The sequence below is a fragment of the Mesoplodon bidens genome, assembly GCF_964165515.1.
Source record: "Mesoplodon bidens genome assembly, contig: HAP1_SCAFFOLD_887, whole genome shotgun sequence".
Classification (NCBI taxonomy): Eukaryota; Metazoa; Chordata; class Mammalia; order Artiodactyla; family Ziphiidae; genus Mesoplodon; species Mesoplodon bidens.
Window position 1 is genome coordinate 65,624 of NW_027672200.1, and position 22,831 is coordinate 88,454.

Consider the following 22,831-nt stretch of genomic DNA (forward strand, 5'->3'; position numbering starts at 1 on the left):
TATTTTTCTTCGCTAAGTCTGGCAACCCTTATATACTTGCCACCAGCTCAGGTATCATATATTTATTGTAGTTTTGTTTAGTGTGTGTCTTCCCCTACTAGAATGCGCAGCGTTACCAGAGACTACAACAATGGAAGAGTGCCGGATACACAGAAGTAGCTGCTTACTGAATCTTGGTGAATCAATGAATGAACACACACCATAAATACAAGCCACACCATGTAATGAGGAAAAGTTACATGTCCCAGAATTCCCGACTTGTGAACAGAAACCATGCACACAAAGGCCACAGACACAGATAAGACACATCTCCACCGTGCTCCCCATGCCAACCCCACACTTACCACAGACTTAACTGATACACATCACTCACTCTTCCCACATACTCAGTCACCACCGAGGCCTACATTACCAACAAGACAGTGACAGAGTAAGTACTGATTTGAATTAAACACTGGAGTATCCACTGGGAACCCCATCTCAACTGTGTGTATTCACTGCACCTGACACGTGCCAGACACTCGGTAAATATTTGTGGACAGAGAGGACTGATGAACCCACCCTGAGCCTTTCATTCCTCCCTCAGGAATCTCCAAGTCACAAGAGGATCCCCCTCAGCTTGGATCCACTGTGGTGGCCCAAGGCTGCAGCCCAGGGGCAGGGGAGGTCTCCTCTGCCTCTACATACTTCTCCTGTGCTTCTTCTCCGCGCAAGCTCATCTACGCTGGTAAGGGCGCGGGGCTCCTCAGGTGAGGGGGTGTTTGGCTGTGAGGCAGGAGGCACACAGATCCCAGGGAGGCTGAGAGGAAACCCAGGGTCATCAGAGGTGATGAGGGCTCTGTGGAGGAGCCTGGGCAGGATGGCTGAGCTGTTACGAGGGCGTGGATCCCAGCTGAGTCTGGGGCGGGGGTGTGTGAATCCTGGTACTACCATGGTGGGGAAGTCAAGGAGCAGGGGCCGGAAAGGTCTGGGCTTGAGGTGGAGGGAAGAGGGACCAGATTAAGCATCTTCAGAGGAAAATGTAGGCTTTGTCTTTGCCTTGGCTTCCAGAGAAGGACAGAGTTCTACATCATAGATCTCCAGCCTGAGAGCAGCACCATCCAGCTCAGGTCCACACAGCTCACACATACATCCGCCCTCCAGGCACATACCTTCTCAGTGCACACAGAAACCCCAAGCACCACAGCCCCATTCCACAAGTAATGCACCACCGATATTCCCAAACTCACACTCCTCGTCGTACACGCATCCACCCGCATCTCTCAGTTACCACAGCCCTCACCACCATACTGCACACCCCTGTATACAGACACCGCTCCAGTAACCCCCCACACGCACATGAAAAGCCCACAGATGACACCAGATACACCGCTCCGTCCTACGGCCAACAGACACCAAGCTCACGACATAGCTACGTCATGCAAATGTCCCTCTCTCGTCTACCACACCTGCTCCCTCAGCTTCTGGCACGGCCCATGCATGTTATGATGTTTTTAATTTCCTTTTTCAGGAATCCGGAGATCACATCGAGAAACTGCCCAGCCTAAAGCACCCCTAGCCCAGGTTCAGGAAACAGGGGAGACTGCTCCCCCATCACACTGTGTCTCCTCCTCACCCTCTTCACCCTGTAAGAACGATCTGCACCCAGACAAAGAGGAAAGGGGCATGAAAATATACTACATGCAGGTACAAGTGAACAAGGGTGTAGCTGTCTCCTGGAAGACAAAGAAACCCTTGGAGTTGCCTGAAAAGCAGCTGACGATAGAAGAAGTGACCCTTCCTGAGGATGCGTGCACAGTAGGCACTTACCCCTCTGATGTGTCCACCGAAAGCCTCCTGTCTGACAGTGAGCCCACTGGGGAGGAGAAAGAGTATGAGGAAAGGGCAGAGCCAGGCAGCCCATCAGGGCCACCTGCCGTCCAGGAGACACCCAGGGCCAAGACACCGGACTGGATGGTGACCATGGAGACCGGCTTCAGGTGCATGGCCTGCTGCCGGGTCTTGCCCACCTTGGAGATCCTCCAGCAGCACGTGAAGTTCGGCATCCTGGAGGGCTTCAGCTGCCGTGTCTTTCATCTCAACATCGCCCAGTGGATGGGCAATGTGGAATTCGAGAGCACCCCTGAGGAGGAGGGCAATGTGGAATCCGAGACCACCTCTGAGGACGAGGAGGACGAGGAGGACGAGCAGGACGAGCAGGACGAGCAGGACGACGAGGACGAGGAAGAGAAGCTAGAAGGCCCCAGCCCGAAGAGACCCCGGAGGCAGGGTCTTTTCTCTCTTTTGAGTTCCACACAGCAACTGAGATTCATGGGACAGAAGATCCTGGAGACGGTGTGGCCTTGGAAGAGGTAAGGCTTGAGGCTGGCACTCTTCTGAGCCTATGTCACGAGGGCCCAGAGGAGTCTAAGGGAAGGGGCCGCACACATGTGCTGGTTTACCTAATGGCTCTGCAGTTGCATCAACTTGGGACACACCCAGCACTTCCAAAGGAATTGAGCTCTGTTGACTTCGACAAGAAGGTGGAGCCTTTTCCTAGGAATTTTCTCAGGGTCTGCACGATGGGCCTCAACTCTTAGAGGACGTACCACCAGCAGCTCCTTGTCGGCAGAGAGAGCCAGGAGTGGTCTGAAGAGAGGACAGGGGCCCTTGCAGGACCGGAACTTTGAGGTCTGAGAGCCTTGGGCCTGAGCTGAGATCTCACCTGGACCACTGTACCTAGCCTTCTGTGACAAAGGGGAATATGAAAGAGAGTCACGTGGAAATGAGGTTCCCCGAGATATGGAAGTGTTCCAGAACCTTCGTTGCGTGGTAGTTGATCTGGAGCCAAGCTCACTGTGGTATGTGTGGCTCTGAGCATTAAGGCAACGCTGGAGGGTAACCCTGACCAGCAGAGCTTGGAGTGCTTCTTGTCTCTTCCTGTTCTACCTCATTTGTTTTATCCCTTCCAGGGAGAAGAAAGGACCCTCGGGATAGTAGCAGACAGAACGCCGTGGTCTGAAGGAGGATGAAGGGACCGGCACTCAGTCTAACATCATATGACAATATGAACATCCTATGCAATAAAGGGCATTTTCCAAACCTTTCCTGGAGGTTTTAGTTAATTACATTTTTCTATCTAATCTGTCATCTACATCTGTATCTTTCAAGGTTTGTGAACAAGCTTTCACATAAGCACTAGAGACGTCCGCCAGCATTTTCTAGAAGAGGCCTGCAAATTGCTGGGGACTCCTCACAAATAGGGAATGGCCACAACCCCTGCCACACAGACTATGCCCGTGGCCCTCCTGACCTACTCCCACTCTCTCTCTGAATTTCCCGAGGTCTGAGATGAGGGTGCTGGCTGGAGGCAATGATCGCGTGCAGGCTGAATCTTCCCCAGATTCTGATTCTCTTCCTGGGCCTATCGTCCTCAAGCACAGTCTCCATGTCCCTGGCCACACTGATCTCTCTCCTTCAGTCCTTCCCTCCCTCCCTCTCCTGCCTCCCAGTGCAAAGAATACTTTGTTACATTTGAGACGAGATTTATTTTTTGTGCACAGAATTCTCACCTGTTCTACTGTGGCCTCTGTTTTGAACATTCCAAAGCTGAGGATTTTCTTTTTTTCTCCCTCATTTCTGCTGAGTCTTTACCTTCCTAATGCAGTGAACTCAGAGTGCCTAGCTGACTGGAGGGGGAAAAAAATCCAGGGAGCAAAGAGAAATAATAAAAAAAGTGTCAGTTAATTTTTCATAGTGTTATCCAACTATGTATTTTTAAACTTTTGGAAGAATATTAGGAATATTCTCTTTATAAAAAACTGAATCATTGGGCTTCCCTGCTGGCGCGGTGGTTATGAATATGCCTGCGAATGCAGGGGACATGGGTTCGAGCCCTGTTCTGGGAAGATCCCACGTGCCACGGAGTAACTAAGCCCGTGCGCCACAACTACTGAGCCTGCGCTCTAGAGCCCGTGTGTCACAACTACTGAGCCCACGTGCCACAACTACGGAAGCCTGCATGCCTAGGGCCCGTGCTCCGCAAACAAGAGAAGCCACTGCAATGAGAAGCCCGTGCACCACAGCCAAGAGTAGCCCCCGCTCACTGCAACTAGAAAACGCCCGCTAGCAGCAACAAAGACCCAATGCAGCCCAAAATAAATTAACTAATTTTTAAAAATTGAATTATTTTCAAGGGGACAATGTATAAAAGTACAATAAAAGTCCCCCTTCATAACCCCCCAAGCCCACTCTCAAGATGTAATAGATATGGTGTGATACAATTTATAGTCGTAGTACTCCTCCTCCTCCTCCCACCACAGCCGAAATCCTCTGAGCCCGGTGCAGCAGCTTCCTTTCACAATGCTAGGACCGGCCACAAAACAGATGATAATCCCTTTGGACATTTCAAGGAGCAGCACCAAGGGAACAGTACCTGGGAAATGCCACTGACAGCTCAGAGTATCCATGGCATTTCTAGGGCCTCGGCACTGCTCTTGCTCTGGGAATGAAGGTCCAAAAAGCACGTCAGAGAGTGTTCGTAATTGTAAACAAGCTCCACCTTTGAAACACAATCTACATAGAACCACATATACAAGCCTGCACAATGGATGAAGCCAACGTCTCCTCCACGATTGCCCTTCTGACAACTTCATTGTCTCCTCAACCATAAAAGGTGAACTTCAAACTCACGACCTTGCCTTGTCACCAGAAACATCCAAGCTTGGATCAGTCTTTCTAAGACCAGATATTTGCTCTGTGAGCTACTACAGACTTGTCCCATACACAGAAGTAGAACAGGATTATTTCTATCTACCCGGGGACCTGGAGTCTTTCACATTGCTCCTGTTAAAACTCTCAGAACACCAAAACTTTACCTACAAAGGGTTCAAGCTATGACACTCCCAATTTTCACAAACCTCCTTATCTCTTGTGAGTCACATGCAGCCAATTCCAGGAATTGGAAACATGGTTGTGAGGATGAAACTGACTTTGGGGCTCCCCTTGGATATGGTCTTCCAGACTTACCAAAAGGCCATTAAGAGGACGGTTTACCCCACCTCAGGGAAACCCGAGGCAGTACTTGCAGTCAAGGGCTGGCCATGGCTTCTGAGCTACCTCCAAAAAGAATTTCATACTGTACCTGGATCTGCTGAAGCCATTCCTGACTGTCCGAGAGCCAGCATGTACCGCTCCTCAACTGCCTCCATTGTGGATCATCAGTAGGGCTGTCAGATTTACTAAATAAAAATGCAGGATACCCAGTTAAACTTGAACTTCACATGAATAATAAGTCATTATTTTTAGTATAAGTAGATCCTATGTACTATTTGGGGCATACTTATCTTCAAAATGTACTCGTTGTTTTTCTGACATTCATATTTAACTAAACAGCCTATATTTTATCTGTCAACCCTACTCATCAGAAATGATGGAGGCTTATAGAGATCCAGGAGATGCCTCAGCGCCTCCTCAGCTTTTATTTCTACATCCTGGACAGCGAGCACGAACTTTCCACCCCCAGTCATTAGCCATAATGGAGGATATTCTCTGTTTTAGAGCTTTTTCTACGTGTCATTGTTATTATCTTCCTTGTTTTAAAGAGATGTTTATTTTTTCCCAAATTTAATAGCTCATCCAAAAGTATTTCAAAGTTCATTAGACAAGGGAAAAACAACATGGTTCTGAAAAGTGAAGGAAACCTCCTGGTGCTTAGTAAAGAAGTAGTAGGGAGATTGAAAAAGCCAAACTTAATAAGCAAATCTCTCCAAGGGTATTTTCAGAGCTTGATACCCTCCCACACCCTGAAAATATCATTACATCAAGAATGTAGAACGGCTAACCAAATGTAAGGCTCCCATATGATTCTATCAAACTGAGGATGCTTCTTTACTAAGCAGTGAACACACTTGCTGCCCCAGGGACCTTGGCAGTTGCAACGTAGGGCTCTTCCCTTTGGGATGGAAACAGCAAGTTCTCCTGTGGTCTACATGCTGGCCCCAAAACTACTACACTCCCAATACTTGTCAACTTGAACTATTTTTCTACATATCTCCATTTTTCTGTTACTATCTGGACTACATCCTAGACTTGACATTACATAAATTGCATTCAAGAAGCTCTTTTTAAAAGTTGCTAGGAAACCTTAAATCTAGAGCTTGCAGTCCCTGGCTTACTTTCATCCAGGTGCATAAGGGTTTTCAAAAGTAGTCAGGTTAGTTACCCCGTATCACAGCCCCACGCTTGTGTCAGAGATATAAAAATGGAACATGATATTTAAGGTTTTACTTGCCAAATCATCAAGCCTCCCAGACAGAGGCAATAGAGCAAAATGATTACAGAGGCATGGATTTTGATTTGCTCCAGTGTCTTGGGCAAGTCACTTGGCCTCTGTATTTATTTGTACTTATCTGCACTTATCTGTCACTTGGGGGTTATAATTGTACCTGGTCCATGGGTACCTTGTACAAAAGATCTGTAAAGTAGTTACAAGAAACCGACACAGAGCAAGCACTCCACAGACATTGGCTATTAGCTATTGGACATATTTCTCCATGAAACAGATTACTTTATCAGTGGATGACTCGGTGGGAGACAGTGAATCACAGTATCACAGCATGTTGAAAGTGACCTAGTTCACACTCTTATGTGAGAAAAAGAAAAGTGTGCATGTGTAGAAAATGTCTGAAAGGTTACATAACAGATAGTTAATCATGTTAACTTGGAGGATTAGAATAAATCAGGAAAGGAGGAAAGAAAAACTTGAGTGTCATTCAACTTCTACATCATTTGTGTTTCTACACTGAGACTCTGAATACACTGGAAGTGCAATTTTTTTGAATGTGGCGGGATAAAGGTTTTCAAGTGTTCCTGATACATCCGTATTATTACTTCAGAATTGCTGGCATTTCTTGCCATCTTCGGATCTACACCCATTTGAGTCAGGGGGCCATTCTGGACGGAGGAGATACTAGAGCAGAAGTGAAGTGAGAGGAAAGGAGAGAAAAGATTTTCTCTCTTCTCTTCAAAGAGGAAAGGTCTTTGGAATGGGAGCAACTCACAACCAAACTTTGGGGAAAGGATGTGATGGAAAACGAGACAAACGTCCTACCCCTGTGATGAGAAGGATTCCCTGGGCTGGATGGAGGGAGGTCACAGGTGGCTGGACAAGGAAACCAACTAGGGAGAAACACACACAAGTGCAGAGCAAACACCCTGAGGCCACTCAGCCTGACTCCATGCAAACATGTGTCCAGCAGCCAGCCCTCCACCTGTGGCTCCCCAGCAAGACAGGTACCTCGGGGGTGCCAACTCATTCTGAGTCCATTATGCGTGGCCATTCATAAACCGCTCTCTAACGTGTGAGGAATAAACTCTCAATGTTTATGAGGAAATTGGGGAAGGAGATTGAAAGGTTACTTAAACGGAAAAAAAAGAAGTTCAGGAAGGCAGGATGGTAGAGAGACAAGAAAAAGACCTTAAAAGATAGAAGGGATTTGCCAAAGAAGAGAAAGAAAAAGAAATGATTCCGAATGGGTTAACCTGCAGCTAGGAAGTTAAGGAAGATTACTGATGTGTGAAGACTATGGAATAAAGTGAATAAAATTTATCAGAAGTTGCTGAGACTATGGTAAGAAGCATGATTATCAAATTATGAATTGGCGGCAATGGCATTCTAGGGGGACACTAGGAAGGGGAAGCAAATGTTCACGAGATGACAGTGGCAGGTGGAAAGTTGTTTCAGGGGAAGATCAGTCTTGCAGAGTGTGTATCAGACGAGGGCAAGTGTGAGCAAGCAAGGAAATACTAAGTGTATACGGTTCCTTCACTGAGTGCACCCAGCCCACCCAGCCCCGTGGTCAGCCTTGAGAACAAGCAGGACTTCAGGTACTGGAGCTACATTTCATTCATCAAGCCTTGAGAAGACACCCTTAACTCAGGTCTTCTCTTCAAACGCCATCTTTCCTTCTTGACCTTCATTTGGCCTCTTCCCTTACCCTCAAGCTGTGGACTGAGGCCACAGAGCAAGATGGGTCACTAGTGTCCTCCATCCCCTGGCGACTGTGGTTCACATCAGTGGAGCACCAAAGGCAATAACCAAGTAACAGACACAAGAGTGTATGAAGAAGAAGAGATTCTGATAAGGCTTTCTGTGACAGTGTGGGCCGAGTCGGCTCTATATGGCTGGTATCACCTGAATGACGAGCAGCCTTAGGGGAGAAGTGCTCAGAAGGCAGAGCCTGGCTCTCTAGAGGATCTGCGTCCTCACAGCCCACTCCAAGACCTCAGTTGCAGCTTCGGCCCCCAATCTCTCTCCCTCTGCCTACTCACAGGTTTTGAAGTCTTCTTTCCTCCACATTTCTCTTGAGAGGTGGAGGAGGAAGATGAGGTTCAGGCCAGCTCAGACTCCCCTGGGATCCCAGCAGGATGCCTATCATGAACCTCCCACCTTCTAGGAAGCTCCTACGACCTCCACATTTGGGGGAGTTTTCATTTCAGCTGTGCTTCAAATTGCTGGCTGGAGATGGCCTGTTGGAACGTGGCTAAAAGCAAGTAGCAATCCTTCGGGCAGCCTGGCCCTTCTCGACTGTCAGACATCTTCAGGGATATTCTAGGAAACGTTGTTTGTTCTAGAGAAGGGAGGGAAACAATCCAATTGTCCAATAATGCTTGAATGGAAAATAAATGATGCTATACGCATGTGATGAAATAATACCAAACGGTCAAAAATCAAAGACCTAGATCTATATGGATTCACGTGGATAAATCTTGAAAACATAATATTGATTGGAAGAAAATAAGAGAAGATAAAGAAGGTTAGATTGTGATAACAGGTATGTAAGTATTTAAATATTTAAATCAATTCAACATATTGCTTTTATATAGAGAGATGCAAGAAAATAAACTTTATCTAAAGAACACATTATTTACATTTAATATGCTCATTTATCTAGGAGACCCAAAAGAACCCACAGATAAACTAGCAGGAACGAAGAAGACGGTTCAACAAAGCACACACATACAAGATCAATACAGTTTAAAAATCAATCAGGCTCCTCTACACTGGCGATAACAAATTAGAAACTGTAAAAGAAAATAAGAAAAAAAGAAGATCTAAAAATAGTCACAAGAGCCATATAAATTAAATTTAGAGCTAAGCATACGTAAAAGTAAATATAACTAACAAACTGAGTACGACCACTAAAAACTCCACCCAACCCAAGGATTAGAAAACGACTGTTCTCACTTTATGAGAAGAGACCCTCTTCTTAAGTAGCAGATCAGTACGTGAGAGTGAATCAAAGAAACACAGCATTTGAAAAGTCAGCTAGGCCAAGCCTCTTGCTCGCACATACAGAAGCTGAAGCCCAGACAGGTTGAGTTACTTGGTAAAGGGCCCAATGTCCTGACTCAAGGACTAGCATTTTTCACTCATTCGTAAGACACAATCAAATCCAGTACCTTGGAAAGAGATGGGAAAAAAATGAAGAAATCAATTATATTGTTACTCCTCTTTAAGTACAGAAATAACCGTGACAAAATTACAGGGATTGAGGGAAAACTGAAGTGCAGAGTTTAAAATGTCAATAATCCACAGGGAAACTGGAGACCATTTAAAATATTCATATTAAATCTCTATATAAAAGACATTAAAAGATCTCCCATCAAAATGTTCATTTTATAATAGATACGGTATGATACAATTTATAATGGATATGGTACGAACCTTTCCCTTTCACGGGAAAGGTTCGGCTGGGAAAAAGGAATTGTTCTTGAAAACGGGGCCTGTGCTATTGCAGAGACTGTGCTGAACCTAGGTCCACAGAATGCTCTGATGTCATCATTGAGGTCACAGAATCCTGCTGTGCGCCTGGCAACCTTGGAAACTTAACAGCCCTGGTGAGCACTAGGCAGCACTGCTGGTTCACTAAGTGGTACAAGTTTTTCAGCCATTTAGGAGACTTGACTATTTTTATTTGTATTGAATCATTTCAACGGATTGCCCAAGAGCCAACAAGGGCCAACCTGTAGGGGAGAGGAGGAGTTGGACGTCTCTTGAGGCATCTTCTAAGGGAGACTTCTAGTTGGTACGATGGAACGGCAACAAAAGAGGAAACGCCTGGAAAATGAAGAGTCCCAGGAAACTGCCCAGAAGGGAGGAGGTATGTGGGGGGCAACTTGTCTGGGGCACATGGGTTTCTGCCAAACTGAACCTTCTCTAGGAAGAGGGGGACTGAGAACGTGTCACCTGTGAAGCAGGGAGCGAGAGACCTTGTCTCACTGATGCTGCCGTAGCCATCCGGAGGCTCCCTGTGGTGTGAGACGGCACAGAACGGCCAGATGCCCCCTGGGAGATGGGAGGTCAGCTCCGCTGGTCTGAGGACTCTCTCCTGGGGCTGCCGGGCCTGGAGCTTTGTCGGACTCACAGCAGGCTGCATCCTGCTTGCACAGACCTAGAGGTGCAGCTTTTCTCAGTCCCCGATTTCTCTCTTATTCTCTTGGATCTTTCCCTGGGGTCATGAGGTGGGGGATGTGAAGGATGCAAGGATGCTGAGAGAGACCCATGAGTTGCTTGGCCTCTTTTACCAACTGGAAAGAGAAGCCCCATGAGCTGAAGGCCCTGTTGAAAAATATCTTGACAAGTGGAATGCACTTCGAAAGACGATTGTTTGCCTAGGGATGGTGTCATATTGAAAGCAAGGAGGTTTTATTCCTTCAACAGGAAGAATCTCCCAAAGGAGACCGAGGGAAGGGAAGGGCTTTCCAGAGACTGAGACCGCGTGGGCGAGGGTGAGAAATGTCCTCAGGGTCCTGCGGGGAGCTCTGAGAGCCACGGGCCACGTGGTGCCTGCGTGCATTAAATGTAGGTGTAGGCGAGTACCTTGCCCTGGGAGGGGGTGGTCACCCCAGAGCTCCAGCTAGAGGTCTCTGCCCCAGATTAGAGCCCAGTAGCTCCTACCAGGCCCAGGGCCCTGGAGACTGTAGGATGGGCCCTGGGAATGGAGCTCTAGACAGCAGGCAGATTTTCAGGCAGTGGCTGGGACAGGCTAGGGAAGGCAATGACTGCCCCTGACCATTCAGAATATTTTTCTCTATGTTCCTGTGGGGGGGTGGGGGTGGGCGGAGGGGGTAGTGCTGAGAAGAGCAGGATGAATGGGGGTAGAGTGCTTATCAGATATAAACTCTGCGTGGTACAGTTCTTGACACCCTGCCTGGACCTGGCTGACACTCGGTGTATGTAAGAGTGTATAGAGAACTCTTGGTAGGGGTGTTTTATGAGACAGTAACTCATACACCCATGGACACTCTGATACAGCAAAAGTATCACACACCCCACATATAACTTCCGTATTAAACCACACACAGCACATGGAGGTATATACACGCATCCCTCCTGTACTACGTTCTCATACAACCCACCTGTATCACAATCCTCTCCTCCAACACCAAACGCTGGAGATGAGATATGTATATAGACACACACACTATATATATAGGACACACACACACACACACACACACACACTATATATATATGTATCTCCTCAACTCTCGCACAAACACAGCTAACTTCAGCCATCGCTAAATACCTCTATAAGAACCAGTCACGTGTCATACACACCACACTTGTAACACATTCTTGAGTAATGCCAGACCCGCTTTGTACAAACCACAGTAAACCACAGTCTCACTAACCCATGTCAGGGTTGCCAGATAAAATATGGGCTAGCCAGTTCAATTTGAATTCCAGATAAACAACAAGTAATTTTTCAGTATCAGTATGTCCCCAATATTGTACGGGCCATACTTACACTAAAAGTAAGACCAAATACTGCATGGGAATACTTACACTGGAAAATTATTCTGGGTTTATCTGAAACTGAAATTTAACTGGGTGCCCTGTATTTTTCTTCGCTAAGTCTGGCAACCCTTATATACTTGCCACCAGCTCAGGTATCATATATTTATTGTAGTTTTGTTTAGTGTGTGTCTTCCCCTACTAGAATGCGCAGCGTTACCAGAGACTACAACAATGGAAGAGTGCCGGATACACAGAAGTAGCTGCTTACTGAATCTTGGTGAATCAATGAATGAACACACACCATAAATACAAGCCACACCATGTAATGAGGAAAAGTTACATGTCCCAGAATTCCCGACTTGTGAACAGAAACCATGCACACAAAGGCCACAGACACAGATAAGACACATCTCCACCGTGCTCCCCATGCCAACCCCACACTTACCACAGACTTAACTGATACACATCACTCACTCTTCCCACATACTCAGTCACCACCGAGGCCTACATTACCAACAAGACAGTGACAGAGTAAGTACTGATTTGAATTAAACACTGGAGTATCCACTGGGAACCCCATCTCAACTGTGTGTATTCACTGCACCTGACACGTGCCAGACACTCGGTAAATATTTGTGGACAGAGAGGACTGATGAACCCACCCTGAGCCTTTCATTCCTCCCTCAGGAATCTCCAAGTCACAAGAGGATCCCCCTCAGCTTGGATCCACTGTGGTGGCCCAAGGCTGCAGCCCAGGGGCAGGGGAGGTCTCCTCTGCCTCTACATACTTCTCCTGTGCTTCTTCTCCGCGCAAGCTCATCTACGCTGGTAAGGGCGCGGGGCTCCTCAGGTGAGGGGGTGTTTGGCTGTGAGGCAGGAGGCACACAGATCCCAGGGAGGCTGAGAGGAAACCCAGGGTCATCAGAGGTGATGAGGGCTCTGTGGAGGAGCCTGGGCAGGATGGCTGAGCTGTTACGAGGGCGTGGATCCCAGCTGAGTCTGGGGCGGGGGTGTGTGAATCCTGGTACTACCATGGTGGGGAAGTCAAGGAGCAGGGGCCGGAAAGGTCTGGGCTTGAGGTGGAGGGAAGAGGGACCAGATTAAGCATCTTCAGAGGAAAATGTAGGCTTTGTCTTTGCCTTGGCTTCCAGAGAAGGACAGAGTTCTACATCATAGATCTCCAGCCTGAGAGCAGCACCATCCAGCTCAGGTCCACACAGCTCACACATACATCCGCCCTCCAGGCACATACCTTCTCAGTGCACACAGAAACCCCAAGCACCACAGCCCCATTCCACAAGTAATGCACCACCGATATTCCCAAACTCACACTCCTCGTCGTACACGCATCCACCCGCATCTCTCAGTTACCACAGCCCTCACCACCATACTGCACACCCCTGTATACAGACACCGCTCCAGTAACCCCCCACACGCACATGAAAAGCCCACAGATGACACCAGATACACCGCTCCGTCCTACGGCCAACAGACACCAAGCTCACGACATAGCTACGTCATGCAAATGTCCCTCTCTCGTCTACCACACCTGCTCCCTCAGCTTCTGGCACGGCCCATGCATGTTATGATGTTTTTAATTTCCTTTTTCAGGAATCCGGAGATCACATCGAGAAACTGCCCAGCCTAAAGCACCCCTAGCCCAGGTTCAGGAAACAGGGGAGACTGCTCCCCCATCACACTGTGTCTCCTCCTCACCCTCTTCACCCTGTAAGAACGATCTGCACCCAGACAAAGAGGAAAGGGGCATGAAAATATACTACATGCAGGTACAAGTGAACAAGGGTGTAGCTGTCTCCTGGAAGACAAAGAAACCCTTGGAGTTGCCTGAAAAGCAGCTGACGATAGAAGAAGTGACCCTTCCTGAGGATGCGTGCACAGTAGGCACTTACCCCTCTGATGTGTCCACCGAAAGCCTCCTGTCTGACAGTGAGCCCACTGGGGAGGAGAAAGAGTATGAGGAAAGGGCAGAGCCAGGCAGCCCATCAGGGCCACCTGCCGTCCAGGAGACACCCAGGGCCAAGACACCGGACTGGATGGTGACCATGGAGACCGGCTTCAGGTGCATGGCCTGCTGCCGGGTCTTGCCCACCTTGGAGATCCTCCAGCAGCACGTGAAGTTCGGCATCCTGGAGGGCTTCAGCTGCCGTGTCTTTCATCTCAACATCGCCCAGTGGATGGGCAATGTGGAATTCGAGAGCACCCCTGAGGAGGAGGGCAATGTGGAATCCGAGACCACCTCTGAGGACGAGGAGGACGAGGAGGACGAGCAGGACGAGCAGGACGAGCAGGACGACGAGGACGAGGAAGAGAAGCTAGAAGGCCCCAGCCCGAAGAGACCCCGGAGGCAGGGTCTTTTCTCTCTTTTGAGTTCCACACAGCAACTGAGATTCATGGGACAGAAGATCCTGGAGACGGTGTGGCCTTGGAAGAGGTAAGGCTTGAGGCTGGCACTCTTCTGAGCCTATGTCACGAGGGCCCAGAGGAGTCTAAGGGAAGGGGCCGCACACATGTGCTGGTTTACCTAATGGCTCTGCAGTTGCATCAACTTGGGACACACCCAGCACTTCCAAAGGAATTGAGCTCTGTTGACTTCGACAAGAAGGTGGAGCCTTTTCCTAGGAATTTTCTCAGGGTCTGCACGATGGGCCTCAACTCTTAGAGGACGTACCACCAGCAGCTCCTTGTCGGCAGAGAGAGCCAGGAGTGGTCTGAAGAGAGGACAGGGGCCCTTGCAGGACCGGAACTTTGAGGTCTGAGAGCCTTGGGCCTGAGCTGAGATCTCACCTGGACCACTGTACCTAGCCTTCTGTGACAAAGGGGAATACGAAAGAGAGTCACGTGGAAATGAGGTTCCCCGAGACATGGAAGTGTTCCAGAACCTTCGTTGCGTGGTAGTTGATCTGGAGCCAAGCTCACTGTGGTATGTGTGGCTCTGAGCATTAAGGCAACGCTGGAGGGTAACCCTGACCAGCAGAGCTTGGAGTGCTTCTTGTCTCTTCCTGTTCTACCTCATTTGTTTTATCCCTTCCAGGGAGAAGAAAGGACCCTCGGGATAGTAGCAGACAGAACGCCGTGGTCTGAAGGAGGATGAAGGGACCGGCACTCAGTCTAACATCATATGACAATATGAACATCCTATGCAATAAAGGGCATTTTCCAAACCTTTCCTGGAGGTTTTAGTTAATTACATTTTTCTATCTAATCTGTCATCTACATCTGTATCTTTCAAGGTTTGTGAACAAGCTTTCACATAAGCACTAGAGACGTCCGCCAGCATTTTCTAGAAGAGGCCTGCAAATTGCTGGGGACTCCTCACAAATAGGGAATGGCCACAACCCCTGCCACACAGACTATGCCCGTGGCCCTCCTGACCTACTCCCACTCTCTCTCTGAATTTCCCGAGGTCTGAGATGAGGGTGCTGGCTGGAGGCAATGATCGCGTGCAGGCTGAATCTTCCCCAGATTCTGATTCTCTTCCTGGGCCTATCGTCCTCAAGCACAGTCTCCATGTCCCTGGCCACACTGATCTCTCTCCTTCAGTCCTTCCCTCCCTCCCTCTCCTGCCTCCCAGTGCAAAGAATACTTTGTTACATTTGAGACGAGATTTATTTTTTGTGCACAGAATTCTCACCTGTTCTACTGTGGCCTCTGTTTTGAACATTCCAAAGCTGAGGATTTTCTTTTTTTCTCCCTCATTTCTGCTGAGTCTTTACCTTCCTAATGCAGTGAACTCAGAGTGCCTAGCTGACTGGAGGGGGAAAAAAATCCAGGGAGCAAAGAGAAATAATAAAAAAAGTGTCAGTTAATTTTTCATAGTGTTATCCAACTATGTATTTTTAAACTTTTGGAAGAATATTAGGAATATTCTCTTTATAAAAAACTGAATCATTGGGCTTCCCTGCTGGCGCGGTGGTTATGAATATGCCTGCGAATGCAGGGGACATGGGTTCGAGCCCTGTTCTGGGAAGATCCCACGTGCCACGGAGTAACTAAGCCCGTGCGCCACAACTACTGAGCCTGCGCTCTAGAGCCCGTGTGTCACAACTACTGAGCCCACGTGCCACAACTACGGAAGCCTGCATGCCTAGGGCCCGTGCTCCGCAAACAAGAGAAGCCACTGCAATGAGAAGCCCGTGCACCACAGCCAAGAGTAGCCCCCGCTCACTGCAACTAGAAAACGCCCGCTAGCAGCAACAAAGACCCAATGCAGCCCAAAATAAATTAACTAATTTTTAAAAATTGAATTATTTTCAAGGGGACAATGTATAAAAGTACAATAAAAGTCCCCCTTCATAACCCCCCAAGCCCACTCTCAAGATGTAATAGATATGGTGTGATACAATTTATAGTCGTAGTACTCCTCCTCCTCCTCCCACCACAGCCGAAATCCTCTGAGCCCGGTGCAGCAGCTTCCTTTCACAATGCTAGGACCGGCCACAAAACAGATGATAATCCCTTTGGACATTTCAAGGAGCAGCACCAAGGGAACAGTACCTGGGAAATGCCACTGACAGCTCAGAGTATCCATGGCATTTCTAGGGCCTCGGCACTGCTCTTGCTCTGGGAATGAAGGTCCAAAAAGCACGTCAGAGAGTGTTCGTAATTGTAAACAAGCTCCACCTTTGAAACACAATCTACATAGAACCACATATACAAGCCTGCACAATGGATGAAGCCAACGTCTCCTCCACGATTGCCCTTCTGACAACTTCATTGTCTCCTCAACCATAAAAGGTGAACTTCAAACTCACGACCTTGCCTTGTCACCAGAAACATCCAAGCTTGGATCAGTCTTTCTAAGACCAGATATTTGCTCTGTGAGCTACTACAGACTTGTCCCATACACAGAAGTAGAACAGGATTATTTCTATCTACCCGGGGACCTGGAGTCTTTCACATTGCTCCTGTTAAAACTCTCAGAACACCAAAACTTTACCTACAAAGGGTTCAAGCTATGACACTCCCAATTTTCACAAACCTCCTTATCTCTTGTGAGTCACATGCAGCCAATTCCAGGAATTGGAAACATGGTTGTGAGGATGAAACTGACTTTGGGGCTCCCCTTGGATATGGTCTTCCAGACTTACCAAAAGGCCATTAAGAGGACGGTTTACCCCACCTCAGGGAAACCCGAGGCAGTACTTGCAGTCAAGGGCTGGCCATGGCTTCTGAGCTACCTCCAAAAAGAATTTCATACTGTACCTGGATCTGCTGAAGCCATTCCTGACTGTCCGAGAGCCAGCATGTACCGCTCCTCAACTGCCTCCATTGTGGATCATCAGTAGGGCTGTCAGATTTACTAAATAAAAATGCAGGATACCCAGTTAAACTTGAACTTCACATGAATAATAAGTCATTATTTTTAGTATAAGTAGATCCTATGTACTATTTGGGGCATACTTATCTTCAAAATGTACTCGTTGTTTTTCTGACATTCATATTTAACTAAACAGCCTATATTTTATCTGTCAACCCTACTCATCAGAAATGATGGAGGCTTATAGAGATCCAGGAGATGCCTCAGCGCCTCCTCAGCTTTTATTTCTACATCCTGGACAGCGAGCACGAACTTTCCACCCCCAGTCATTAGCCATAATGGAGGATATTCTCTGTTTTAGAGCTCTTTCTACGTGTCATTGTTATTATCTTCCTTGTTTTAAAGAGATGTTTATTTTTTCCCAAATTTAATAGCTCATCCAAAAGTATTTCAAAGTTCATTAGACAAGGGAAAAACAACATGGTTCTGAAAAGTGAAGGAAACCTCCTGGTGCTTAGTAAAGAAGTAGTAGGGAGATTGAAAAAGCCAAACTTAATAAGCAAATCTCTCCAAGGGTATTTTCAGAGCTTGATACCCTCCCACACCCTGAAAATATCATTACATCAAGAATGTAGAACGGCTAACCAAATGTAAGGCTCCCATATGATTCTATCAAACTGAGGATGCTTCTTTACTAAGCAGTGAACACACTTGCTGCCCCAGGGACCTTGGCAGTTGCAACGTAGGGCTCTTCCCTTTGGGATGGAAACAGCAAGTTCTCCTGTGGTCTACATGCTGGCCCCAAAACTACTACACTCCCAATACTTGTCAACTTGAACTATTTTTCTACATATCTCCATTTTTCTGTTACTATCTGGACTACATCCTAGACTTGACATTACATAAATTGCATTCAAGAAGCTCTTTTTAAAAGTTGCTAGGAAACCTTAAATCTAGAGCTTGCAGTCCCTGGCTTACTTTCATCCAGGTGCATAAGGGTTTTCAAAAGTAGTCAGGTTAGTTACCCCGTATCACAGCCCCACGCTTGTGTCAGAGATATAAAAATGGAACATGATATTTAAGGTTTTACTTGCCAAATCATCAAGCCTCCCAGACAGAGGCAATAGAGCAAAATGATTACAGAGGCATGGATTTTGATTTGCTCCAGTGTCTTGGGCAAGTCACTTGGCCTCTGTATTTATTTGTACTTATCTGCACTTATCTGTCACTTGGGGGTTATAATTGTACCTGGTCCATGGGTACCTTGTACAAAAGATCTGTAAAGTAGTTACAAGAAACCGACACAGAGCAAGCACTCCACAGACATTGGCTATTAGCTATTGGACATATTTCTCCATGAAACAGATTACTTTATCAGTGGATGACTCGGTGGGAGACAGTGAATCACAGTATCACAGCATGTTGAAAGTGACCTAGTTCACACTCTTATGTGAGAAAAAGAAAAGTGTGCATGTGTAGAAAATGTCTGAAAGGTTACATAACAGATAGTTAATCATGTTAACTTGGAGGATTAGAATAAATCAGGAAAGGAGGAAAGAAAAACTTGAGTGTCATTCAACTTCTACATCATTTGTGTTTCTACACTGAGACTCTGAATACACTGGAAGTGCAATTTTTTTGAATGTGGCGGGATAAAGGTTTTCAAGTGTTCCTGATACATCCGTATTATTACTTCAGAATTGCTGGCATTTCTTGCCATCTTCGGATCTACACCCATTTGAGTCAGGGGGCCATTCTGGACGGAGGAGATACTAGAGCAGAAGTGAAGTGAGAGGAAAGGAGAGAAAAGATTTTCTCTCTTCTCTTCAAAGAGGAAAGGTCTTTGGAATGGGAGCAACTCACAACCAAACTTTGGGGAAAGGATGTGATGGAAAACGAGACAAACGTCCTACCCCTGTGATGAGAAGGATTCCCTGGGCTGGATGGAGGGAGGTCACAGGTGGCTGGACAAGGAAACCAACTAGGGAGAAACACACACAAGTGCAGAGCAAACACCCTGAGGCCACTCAGCCTGACTCCATGCAAACATGTGTCCAGCAGCCAGCCCTCCACCTGTGGCTCCCCAGCAAGACAGGTACCTCGGGGGTGCCAACTCATTCTGAGTCCATTATGCGTGGCCATTCATAAACCGCTCTCTAACGTGTGAGGAATAAACTCTCAATGTTTATGAGGAAATTGGGGAAGGAGATTGAAAGGTTACTTAAACGGAAAAAAAAGAAGTTCAGGAAGGCAGGATGGTAGAGAGACAAGAAAAAGACCTTAAAAGATAGAAGGGATTTGCCAAAGAAGAGAAAGAAAAAGAAATGATTCCGAATGGGTTAACCTGCAGCTAGGAAGTTAAGGAAGATTACTGATGTGTGAAGACTATGGAATAAAGTGAATAAAATTTATCAGAAGTTGCTGAGACTATGGTAAGAAGCATGATTATCAAATTATGAATTGGCGGCAATGGCATTCTAGGGGGACACTAGGAAGGGGAAGCAAATGTTCACGAGATGACAGTGGCAGGTGGAAAGTTGTTTCAGGGGAAGATCAGTCTTGCAGAGTGTGTATCAGACGAGGGCAAGTGTGAGCAAGCAAGGAAATACTAAGTGTATACGGTTCCTTCACTGAGTGCACCCAGCCCACCCAGCCCCGTGGTCAGCCTTGAGAACAAGCAGGACTTCAGGTACTGGAGCTACATTTCATTCATCAAGCCTTGAGAAGACACCCTTAACTCAGGTCTTCTCTTCAAACGCCATCTTTCCTTCTTGACCTTCATTTGGCCTCTTCCCTTACCCTCAAGCTGTGGACTGAGGCCACAGAGCAAGATGGGTCACTAGTGTCCTCCATCCCCTGGCGACTGTGGTTCACATCAGTGGAGCACCAAAGGCAATAACCAAGTAACAGACACAAGAGTGTATGAAGAAGAAGAGATTCTGATAAGGCTTTCTGTGACAGTGTGGGCCGAGTCGGCTCTATATGGCTGGTATCACCTGAATGACGAGCAGCCTTAGGGGAGAAGTGCTCAGAAGGCAGAGCCTGGCTCTCTAGAGGCTCTGCGTCCTCACAGCCCACTCCAAGACCTCAGTTGCAGCTTCGGCCCCCAATCTCTCTCCCTCTGCCTACTCACAGGTTTTGAAGTCTTCTTTCCTCCACATTTCTCTTGAGAGGTGGAGGAGGAAGATGAGGTTCAGGCCAGCTCAGACTCCCCTGGGATCCCAGCAGGATGCCTATCATGAACCTCCCACCTTCTAGGAAGCTCCTACGACCTCCACATTTGGGGGAGTTTTCATTTCAGCTGTGCTTCAAATTGCTGGCTGGAGATGGCCTGTTGGAACGTGGCTAAAAGCAAGTAGCAATCCTTCGGGCAGCCTGGCCCTTCTCGACTGTCAGACATCTTCAGGGATATTCTAGGAAACGTTGTTTGTTCTAGAGAAGGGAGGGAAACAATCCAATTGTCCAATAATGCTTGAATGGAAAATAAATGATGCTATACGCATGTGATGAAATAATACCAAACGGTCAAAAATCAAAGACCTAGATCTATATGGATTCACGTGGATAAATCTTGAAAACATAATATTGATTGGAAGAAAATAAGAGAAGATAAAGAAGGTTAGATTGTGATAACAGGTATGTAAGTATTTAAATATTTAAATCAATTCAACATATTGCTTTTATATAGAGAGATGCAAGAAAATAAACTTTATCTAAAGAACACATTATTTACATTTAATATGCTCATTTATCTAGGAGACCCAAAAGAACCCACAGATAAACTAGCAGGAACGAAGAAGACGGTTCAACAAAGCACACACATACAAGATCAATACAGTTTAAAAATCAATCAGGCTCCTCTACACTGGCGATAACAAATTAGAAACTGTAAAAGAAAATAAGAAAAAAAGAAGATCTAAAAATAGTCACAAGAGCCATATAAATTAAATTTAGAGCTAAGCATACGTAAAAGTAAATATAACTAACAAACTGAGTACGACCACTAAAAACTCCACCCAACCCAAGGATTAGAAAACGACTGTTCTCACTTTATGAGAAGAGACCCTCTTCTTAAGTAGCAGATCAGTACGTGAGAGTGAATCAAAGAAACACAGCATTTGAAAAGTCAGCTAGGCCAAGCCTCTTGCTCGCACATACAGAAGCTGAAGCCCAGACAGGTTGAGTTACTTGGTAAAGGGCCCAATGTCCTGACTCAAGGACTAGCATTTTTCACTCATTCGTAAGACACAATCAAATCCAGTACCTTGGAAAGAGATGGGAAAAAAATGAAGAAATCAATTATATTGTTACTCCTCTTTAAGTACAGAAATAACCGTGACAAAATTACAGGGATTGAGGGAAAACTGAAGTGCAGAGTTTAAAATGTCAATAATCCACAGGGAAACTGGAGACCATTTAAAATATTCATATTAAATCTCTATATAAAAGACATTAAAAGATCTCCCATCAAAATGTTCATTTTATAATAGATACGGTATGATACAATTTATAATGGATATGGTATGAACCTTTCCCTTTCACGGGAAAGGTTCGGCTGGGAAAAAGGAATTGTTCTTGAAAACGGGGCCTGTGCTATTGCAGAGACTGTGCTGAACCTAGGTCCACAGAATGCTCTGATGTCATCATTGAGGTCACAGAATCCTGCTGTGCGCCTGGCAACCTTGGAAACTTAACAGCCCTGGTGAGCACTAGGCAGCACTGCTGGTTCACTAAGTGGTACAAGTTTTTCAGCCATTTAGGAGACTTGACTATTTTTATTTGTATTGAATCATTTCAACGGATTGCCCAAGAGCCAACAAGGGCCAACCTGTAGGGGAGAGGAGGAGTTGGACGTCTCTTGAGGCATCTTCTAAGGGAGACTTCTAGTTGGTACGATGGAACGGCAACAAAAGAGGAAACGCCTGGAAAATGAAGAGTCCCAGGAAACTGCCCAGAAGGGAGGAGGTATGTGGGGGGCAACTTGTCTGGGGCACATGGGTTTCTGCCAAACTGAACCTTCTCTAGGAAGAGGGGGACTGAGAACGTGTCACCTGTGAAGCAGGGAGCGAGAGACCTTGTCTCACTGATGCTGCCGTAGCCATCCGGAGGCTCCCTGTGGTGTGAGACGGCACAGAACGGCCAGATGCCCCCTGGGAGATGGGAGGTCAGCTCCGCTGGTCTGAGGACTCTCTCCTGGGGCTGCCGGGCCTGGAGCTTTGTCGGACTCACAGCAGGCTGCATCCTGCTTGCACAGACCTAGAGGTGCAGCTTTTCTCAGTCCCCGATTTCTCTCTTATTCTCTTGGATCTTTCCCTGGGGTCATGAGGTGGGGGATGTGAAGGATGCAAGGATGCTGAGAGAGACCCATGAGTTGCTTGGCCTCTTTTACCAACTGGAAAGAGAAGCCCCATGAGCTGAAGGCCCTGTTGAAAAATATCTTGACAAGTGGAATGCACTTCGAAAGACGATTGTTTGCCTAGGGATGGTGTCATATTGAAAGCAAGGAGGTTTTATTCCTTCAACAGGAAGAATCTCCCAAAGGAGACCGAGGGAAGGGAAGGGCTTTCCAGAGACTGAGACCGCGTGGGCGAGGGTGAGAAATGTCCTCAGGGTCCTGCGGGGAGCTCTGAGAGCCACGGGCCACGTGGTGCCTGCGTGCATTAAATGTAGGTGTAGGCGAGTACCTTGCCCTGGGAGGGGGTGGTCACCCCAGAGCTCCAGCTAGAGGTCTCTGCCCCAGATTAGAGCCCAGTAGCTCCTACCAGGCCCAG

General features: G+C 47.0%; 2 protein-coding genes and 1 long non-coding RNA gene across 4 annotated transcripts in view; 2 read left to right on the forward strand and 1 right to left on the reverse strand.

Annotated features, from left to right (window-relative positions):
* The window catches only part of LOC308610132, a 100,369-nt gene that overhangs the window by 65,613 nt on the left and 11,925 nt on the right, over positions 1 to 22,831 (reverse strand). For both annotated transcript variants that reach the window (XR_014014430.1, XR_014014431.1), the window contains exons 4-9: positions 20,194 to 20,492; positions 17,006 to 17,102; positions 15,435 to 15,551; positions 8,311 to 8,609; positions 5,123 to 5,219; positions 3,552 to 3,668 (exon numbers count right to left, since the gene is read on the reverse strand). This is a non-coding gene — a long non-coding RNA (uncharacterized lncRNA). The remainder of the gene's footprint in view (positions 1 to 3,551; positions 3,669 to 5,122; positions 5,220 to 8,310; positions 8,610 to 15,434; positions 15,552 to 17,005; positions 17,103 to 20,193; positions 20,493 to 22,831) is intronic.
* On the forward strand, positions 456 to 3,545 carry LOC308610125 (protein FAM170A-like). Its single transcript, XM_081259385.1, has one exon. It carries the CDS (start codon positions 1,666 to 1,668, stop codon positions 2,353 to 2,355), a length of 690 nt encoding a protein of 229 aa, XP_081115511.1. The 5' UTR covers positions 456 to 1,665; the 3' UTR covers positions 2,356 to 3,545.
* Positions 12,339 to 15,428, forward strand: LOC308610127 (protein FAM170A-like). The gene has a single exon (XM_081259387.1). The coding sequence runs from the start codon at positions 13,549 to 13,551 to the stop codon at positions 14,236 to 14,238; it is 690 nt and encodes a 229-aa protein (XP_081115513.1). The 5' UTR covers positions 12,339 to 13,548; the 3' UTR covers positions 14,239 to 15,428.